The sequence below is a fragment of the Rhinoraja longicauda genome, chromosome 3 (assembly GCF_053455715.1).
Source record: "Rhinoraja longicauda isolate Sanriku21f chromosome 3, sRhiLon1.1, whole genome shotgun sequence".
NCBI lineage: Eukaryota > Metazoa > Chordata > Chondrichthyes > Rajiformes > Arhynchobatidae > Rhinoraja > Rhinoraja longicauda.
The window spans coordinates 90,566,661-90,575,010 of NC_135955.1; the positions used below are offsets into that span (position 1 = coordinate 90,566,661).

At 47.0% G+C, this 8,350-nt stretch overlaps 1 protein-coding gene across 1 annotated transcript; it reads left to right on the forward strand.

The window, feature by feature from the left end:
- Positions 1–2,367: 2,367 nt before the first annotated feature.
- Positions 2,368–8,078, forward strand: f2r (coagulation factor II (thrombin) receptor). Its single transcript, XM_078396798.1, has 2 exons — positions 2,368–2,434; positions 6,874–8,078. Exons 1-2 carry the CDS (start codon positions 2,368–2,370, stop codon positions 8,076–8,078), a joined length of 1,272 nt encoding a protein of 423 aa, XP_078252924.1.
- The last annotated feature ends 272 nt before the right edge of the window (positions 8,079–8,350 follow it).

Sequence of the window (8,350 nt, forward strand, 5' to 3'; positions counted from 1 at the left end):
TACTACAATCTCACTGTTGTCTGGAGGCAGGGACCCGATGCAATGGGTGTCCATTGATTTATACAATACAATACAATACAATATACAATATATCTTTATTGTCATTGTACGGGGGTACAACGAGATTGGGAATGCGACTTCCATACGATGCAATAAATGCTGGTGATGTTTCAGCCAAGATTGATGTGCAGTGTAGGAACCGAGTGATTCCATCAGCTGATCACAATCTCTGATACAAGATAAAATAGCCACAACGGCAGCTGTTGCTATGGGGCAGTCACTGGTCAGAGATTGCTCCATGTCCATCACCAGCACAGCACTCCCCAACGGCCCTCCCCACTATCTAAGGCATCGACATGAGGCGCTCTCTCTAGAAGGTGGCATCCATCATGTGGAGAGGATGTTTCCACTAGTGGGAGAGTGGTCAAAGCCTCAGAATTAAAGGACGTTCCTCTAGGAAGGAGATGAGGAGGAATTTATCTAAGTCAGAGGGTGGTCAATCTGTGGAATTCATTGCCACAGACGGCTGTGGAGGCCAAGCTAATGGTTACTTTTAAGGCAGAGATACATAGATTCCTGATTAGTGCAGGTGTCAGGGGTTATAGGGAGAAGGCGGGAGAATGGGGTTAGGAGGGAGAGATAGTGCAGCCATGATTGAATGGCGGGGTAGACTTTCATGGGCCGGGTAGACTTTCATGGGCCGGGTAGACTTTCAACTACCACAGAAGGTAGTTGAGGCCAGTTCATTGGCTATATTTAAGAGGGAGTTAGATGTGGCCCTTTTTGCTAAAGGGATCAGGGGGTATGGAGAGAAGGCAGGTACAGGCTACTGAGCTGAATGATCAGCCATGATCATATTGAATGGCGGTGCAGGCTCGAAGGGCCGAATGGCCTATTCCTGCACCTATTTTCTATGTTTCTATGTTTCGACGTTTCTATGAATGGCCTAATTCTGCTCCTATCACTTATGAATTTATGAACTTATGAACTATCATCAAGGATCCCCATCATCTGGGCCATGGCTTCATCTCACGGCTACCACCGGGCAGGAGATACATAAGCCCTCTTGCACTAACATGGACCTGGGTTTTTTCCAATTGTGTTTTGCAAGCTTTTTTTCTAAGTTTAGTTTATTTTAATTATTTTTACGTGTACTGAGGTACAGTGAAAAGGATTTTGTTGCGTGCTATTCAGTCAATGGAAAGACTATACATGATTACCATCAAGCCCTTCACAGTATACAGATACAGGGTAAATCGAATAATGTTTAATGCAAGATAAAGTCTCATAAAGTCCGATTAAAGGTAATTCGAAGGTCTCCAATGAGGTGGATGGGAGGTCAGGACTGCTCTCTAGCTGGTGAGAGAACGGTTCAGTTGCTTGATAACAGTGGGGAAGAAACTGTCCCTGAATCTGGAGGTTTACATTTTCAAACCTCTGTACCTCCAGTCTGAGGGGAGAAGGGAGATGGCTGGACCTTGATTAAGCTGGTGGCCTTGCTGAGACAGCATGAAGTGTAGATGGAGACAATGTATGGCAGGTTGGTTTTAGATATGAGACCGTCTTGGCATCATGTTTGGCACAGACATTGAGGGCCGATGGGCCTGTTCTCGTTGCTGCACTGTTCTATGTTCGTTCTTGGTGCCAAATCCCTGTCCTTCAGGTTAAAGAGAAATTGTGGGGCCAAAGTGAGGAAATGTAATGGAGTGGGAACAAAGAATTTTGGTGATGACAAAAGTATTGAGTCTGAAGCTGGTGCTGGAATCAGATAAGATGGCGACCCTCGGACTATCCTTGATCGGACTTTGCTGGCTCTACCTTGCACTAAACATTATTCTCTTATCATGTATCTGTACACTGTAAATGGATAGATTGTAATCATGTATTGTATTTCCGCTGACTGGTTAGCATGCAACAAAAGCTTTTCACTGTACCTCGGTACACTGACACCAATAAACTAAACTGAACCTTACTGGAGGTATGTGCCTGGTTGGGTTTACACCGCTGCTGTGGAGATGGAGGCGACAGCTGCACTATTTTACACCAATATATATATTTTTAAAGGTATTTCAGCGCTTTGTGCTTGAAGACATAGTCATAGTTGCCAAGTGAGACATCGTGTGACTATGGTTAACCGGGAGAGGTCTGACCACTTTAAGAACACTCCCCAAACACGCAGAAGGGGAGTTTTTTCCAGGAATCGTTCAACTGGACAATAAAACTAAAAGTGCAAGCTGAAGTCGACGGATAAGCTTCTGAGGCTAAAGTAGAGAACCAAAAGAGAAAACAGCGGGGGGGAAAGGAGAGAGGCAGTTAGCGGACTGGTCTTCACTTGTGAAGAGTGGGGAGAATCCTCTCACACACGGGATGTCCCGGACAGAGTTGCTGGTGATATGGATGGTTCTGGCTGCCGTGGGCTCTGCTCTACAGTCCGGTGAGCAGGGGGCAGGGAGGGTGGAGTAAGGGGTAAAGGGAAGGAGGAGGGGAAGAAGAATGAAAGATGATTTTATATATATATATATATATATATATATATATATATATATATATATATATATATATATATATATATATGTGTGTGTGTAAATGTATGTATATGTGTGTGTGTGTGTGTGTGTATATATATGTATGTATATGTGTGTGTATATATGTATGTATATGTGTGTTTATATATGTATGTGTGTGTGTGTGTGTATATATGTATGTATATGTGTGTGTGTATATATGTATGTATATATGTGTGTGTATATGTATGTGTGTGTATATATATATATATATATATAGTGTAAGAAAATAACTGCAGATGCTGGTACAAATCGAAGGTATTTATTCACAAAAAGCTGGAGTAACTCAGCAGGTCAGGCAGCATCTCAGGAGAGAAGGAATGGGCGACGTTTCGGGTCAAGACCCTTCTTCAGACTGATATATTTATATATATGTATGTGTGTGTGTGTGTGTGTGTGTGTGTGTGTGTGTGTGTGTGTGTGTGAGAGAGAGAGAGAGAGAGAGAGAGAGAGAGAGAGAGAGAGAGAGAGAGAGAGAGAGAGAGAGAGAGAGAGAGAGAGAGAGAGAGAGAGAGAGAGAGAGAGAGAGAGAGAGAGAGAGAGAGAGAGAGAGAGAGAGAGAGCGAGAGAGAGAGAGAGAGAGAGAGAGAGAGATACAAAATACTGGGGTAACTGGACATTTTCGTTAAAGGATGTGTTACTGATTGTGGATGATCAGCCATGGTCACAATGAATGGCGGTGCTGGCTCGAAGGGCCAAATGGCCTCCTCCTGCACCTATTTTCTATGTGTCTAATACAGTTGTGTAAGAAGGAACTGCAGATGCTGGTTGAAACCGAAGATAGGCACAAAAAGCTGGAGTAACTCAGCGGGACAGGCAGCATCTCCTTCAGACGGGCTGAAGTTCTCCAGAGTTATTTTGGCCAAATCAATTGTTTAATTGTGCTGTTGGTTTTATAATATTTATCAGTCTGAAGAAGGGTCTCGACCCGAATCGTCACCCGTTCCTTCTCTCCAGAGATGCTGCCGCTGAGCTGAGTTACTCCAGCATTTTGTGTCTTGCCTGAAGATCTTCACACTTCAAGTTCTTTCGGGAAGAACTTCAGACGCCCGAAGATGTGTCACGACCAGAAACGTCACCTATTCGCTCAGTGTTGTGTCCATCTTCAGTGTAAAGCAACCCCCGCAGTTCGTTCCGACACACTTGAAGGAATTGAGGATGGGTTGGCTTAGCTGTTGCATGTGGGAGCGTTGTAGCAATGGTCTCCCCGAGTGGAGACGCAAGAGACAGTGAGTGGATGGAGGGGTACTGAGCAAGCACAAAGTAGCTGGAGTAACTCGGCGGGTCAGGCAGCATCTTCAGAGGGACGGTGTGATGTTTTGGGTCGGGACAGATATGTGATGTTTGTCGTCTGCAAACTTGACAATGGTGTTACAATCATACAATCAGGCCAAACTCTAGAACAATAGGTAATGCAAATGGAAAGATACAGAGTGCAGAATATAGTTCTCAGCATTGCAGCACACAGTTCCAGAGACAAAGTCCAATGTCCGCAGTGGGGCTGAAGTGAATTGGGCAGTAACCTAGCTCATGGTCACAGGACTGGGGTTCAGCAAGTAGGACTGAGATAACGAAATATTTCATAAGTTATAGGAGCAGAATTAGGCCATTCAGTCCGTCAAGTCTACTCCGCCATTCAATCATGGCTGATCTTTCTTTCCCTCTCAACCCCATTTTCCTGCCTTCTCCCCATAACCACTGACACCTGTACTAATCAAGAATCTGTCAATCACCACCTTAAAAATATCAATTGACTTGGCCTCCACAGCCGTCAGTGGCAATGAATTCCACAGATTCACCACCCTCTAACTAAAAGAATTCCTCCTCATCTCCTTTCTAAAGGTACGTCCTTGTATTCTGAGGCTATGGCCTCTGGTCCTGGAGTCTCCCACTAGTGAAAATATCCTCTCCACATCAACTACCGAAATAAATCCAAGCATTGGATTTGCCTTGCTTACTACCGATTCGACTTGCATACTAACTTTTTGGGAATCCTGTACCAGCACTCCCAAGTCCCTTTGCACCTCCGATCTCAGAATATTCTTCACATTTAGAAAATAGTCTATGCCAGGGGCCACAGTTTAAGAATAAGGGGTAGGCCATTTAGAACGGAGATGAGGAAAAACTTTTTCAGTCAGAGTTGTAAATCCGTGGAATTCTCTGCGTCAGAAGGCAGTGGGGGTCAATTCTCTGAATGCATTCAAGAGGGAGCTAGATAGAGCTCTTAAGGATAGCGGAGTCAGGGGGTATGGGGAGAAGGCAGGAACGGGGTACTGATTGAGAATGATCAGCCATGATCACATTGAATGGTGGTGCTGGCTCGAAGGGCCGAATGCCCTACTCCTGCACCTATTGTCTATTGTCTTTCATTCCTCGGGCGGGCGGTGTGGTGGTACAGCGGTAGAGTTGCTGCCTTACAACGCTTGCAGCGCCAGAGCCCCCGGTGCTGTCTGTGCGGAGTTTGTACGTTCTCCCCGTGACCGCGTGGGTTTTCTCCGAGATCTTCGGTTTCCTCCCACACTCCAAGGACGTACAGGTATGTAGGATAATTGGCTTGGTGTATGTGTGAATTGTCCCTAGTGTGTGTGGGGTAGTGTTAAGGAAAATAACTGCAGATGTTGGTTCAAATTGAAGGTGGACACAAAATGCTGGAGTAACTCGGCGGGTCAGGCAGCATCTCAGGAGAGAAGGAAGGGATGGGTGACGTTTCGGGTCGAGACCCTTCTGCAGACTGATGTCAGGGGAGGGGACGGAACAAAGATAGGACGTAGTAGGAGACAGGAAGACAGCGGGAGAACTGGGATGGGGAGGGCAAGGAGAGGGACAGAGGAACTATCTGAAGTTGGAGAAGTCATTGTTGACAGAGGAACCAACTTCAGATAGTTCCCCTGTCCCTCTCCCCGCCCCCTTCCCAGTGCTCCCACTTTCTTCCTGTATCCTACTACATCCTATCTTTGTCCAGCCCCCTCCCCTGACATCAGTCTGAAGCTATCATAAAATCATCAGTCTGAAGAAGGGTCTCGACCCGAAACGTCACCCATTCCCTCTCTCCAAGATGCTGCCTGACCTGCTGAGTTACTCCAGCATTTTGTGATACCTTCCATTTGTACCAGCATCTGCAGTTATTTTCCTACTCAGTCTGGAGAAGGGTCTCGACCCGACCGGAAACGTCACCCATTCCTTCTCTCCTGAGATGTTGCCTGACCCGCTGAGTTGCTCCAGCATTTTGTGTCCACCTAGGATAGTGTCAATGTGCGGGGATCGATGGTTGGTGCGGATTCGGTCTGTAAACTAAAACTAAGCCTCAGAATTGTATTGAATTGAAGTTGTGGATCTTTGTGTTGCTCCTCGTGGGGTTGGAAGTGTAGGAAAATAACTGCAGGTGCTGGTACAAATCGAAGGTATAAATCACAAAATGCTGGAGTAACTCAGCAGGTCAGGCAGCATCTCTGGAGAGAAGGAATGGGTGACGTTTCGGGTCGAGACCCTTCTTCAGACTCTTTATGACTAAGTCAGGGTTGTTGCAGAGTGAGTGGAGGGCTGCACGTTCAGGAGGGGAGAGGTTCGAGTGAGTCAGGGGAGTGGAGAATTTGAGGCAGTTAATGTCACGCCGGCAGTTGGAGATGAAAAGTTCTAGTGAGGGTATTGGTATTCTTGGTATTAATTGATATTATTTAGACAATAGACATTAGCTGCAGGAGGAGGCCATTCGGCCCTTCGTGCCAGCACCGCCATTCAATGTGATCATGGCTAATCATTCTCAATCAATACCCCGTTCCTGCCTTCTCCCCATACCCCCTGACTCCGCTATCCTTAAGAGCTCTATCTAGCTCTCTCTTGAATGCATTGAGAATTGGCCTCCACTGCCTTCTAATGCAGAGAATTCCACAGATTCACAACTCTCTGACTGAAAAAGTTTTTTCCTCATCTCAGTTCTAAATGGCCTACCCCTTATTCTTAAACTGTGGCCCCTGGTTCTGGACTGCCCCAACATTGGGAACATGTTTCCTGCCTCTAACGTGTGCAACCCCTTAATAATCTTGTACGTTTAGTAGCATAATGTGAATCTGTGGAATTCTCTGCCTCAGAAGGCAGTGGGAGGCCAATTGTCTGAATGCATTCAAGAGAGAGTTAGATAGAGCTCTTAAGGATAGCGGAGTCAGGGGGTATGGGGAGAAGGCAGGAACGGGGTAGTGATTGAGAATGATCAGCCATGATCACATTGAATGGCGGTGCTGGCTCGAAGGGCAATATTGTCTATAAACGTGTTTACATTATTATTATTTTTTTAATGTTCTTGTATTTTCAGAGAGGAACTCGAGTTCCCGAATTAACCTTTCTCCCAAAACCTTTGGAGGGAGCCGGTATCGCAAAATCTCCGACAGCAGCGGTTCCCAGAGGAGGGGACCAGTGCCGGTGCCAGTGCCGGCGTTGAGACGGGGGTTGAATGGGAGTCACTCCCTCGGCTCCCAGGGAAATGAAATGCCCGCAGCATGGCAATCGGAGACGTTCATGAGACACATGACGGGCCCGGGCACGACGGTGGTCATTCCTCTCCTCTACACCTTGGTGCTTGCCGCCAGCCTGCCGCTCAACCTGCTGGCGATCCTGGTGTTCCTCTTCAAGGTGGGCGCAGCCAACAACTCGGCGGTGATGTACATGACCAACCTGGCGGCTGCCGACCTGCTGTTCGCGCTGCTTCTGCCGCTCAAGATCTCCTACCACTTCTCCGGCAACGACTGGCGGCTCGGCTCGTTCCTGTGCCGCCTGGTGACGGCCGGCTTCTACGCCTACATGTGCAGCTCTGTGCTGCTGGTGACCTGCATCAGTGTGGACCGCTGCCTGGCCGTGGTCTACCCTATCAGGTGGACCTCCTGGCGAGGCCGCTGGCGAGCAGCCTGTCTCTGCCTCGCCTCCTGGCTCCTCTCCATCTGCGGCACTCTGCCCCTCTTCCTCACAGAGCAGGCCGTGGACAACTACCAGCTGCACATCACCACCTGCCACGACGTGCAGTCTTTCGACGACCTGCACACCTTTTCCCTCTACTGTCTGCCCTACCTGTTGGTCGTTTTCTTTCTCGTTCCCCTGGTCGTTAACACAGTCTGCTACGCGAAGATAATCTCAACGCTGCACTCGGCCAGTGCGGTCAACCCGCAGGGGAAGAGACATGCCATCGTCCTGGCGATCATTGTACTCTGTGTATTTATTGTCTGTTTTACACCCACTAACATCATCTTGGTGGTACACACCCTGAATCTTTTTCACGGGAAAGGGGCGTCCCTTTATTTTGCCTACCAGCTCTGCCTGTGCCTGGGTAGTGTGAGCTGCTGTCTTGATCCATTGATTTATTATTACGCATCGTCCTCCTTCCAAGACCAGCTTCATCACCTTCTGCGTTCTGGGCAGAACGAAATGATTCAGGTAAAAGAACGGATTAATAAAGTGGGAACTTCCACCCCCCATCAGCGCAATCTGCAGAATGGTGTTGAGGCAATCATGTTAAATACATCCTAAGATTTTTGTTCTGGTGATCTTATTAAATACAACAACATTCTAGAAAACTCTGGGCCCTAGCTAACTGCGATCAAATTATTTTGTACTCTTCAGAATCAGAATTACCTTTATTGTCATAAAGACATTCTGGCCTTCCATCACAGTGAGGAGGTGACTGGAGGAGACTCACTGTGATGGATGTTTCTTTTGTTTGGTGTTGGTTATGATTGTATGTGTTATTGCATTTTTATTGATTTATCTTATTGATCTTATTGTTGAATTGCGGGTAATTT

Coding starts and splice junctions, on each gene's coding strand:
- f2r (XM_078396798.1), top strand. CDS start 2,368: ATGTCCCGGACAGAGTTGCTGGTGATATGGATGGTTCTGGCTGCCGTG. Junction 2,435..6,873: donor GGGCTCTGCTCTACAGTCCG/GTGAGCAGGGGG, acceptor TTGTATTTTCAG/AGAGGAACTCGAGTTCCCGA.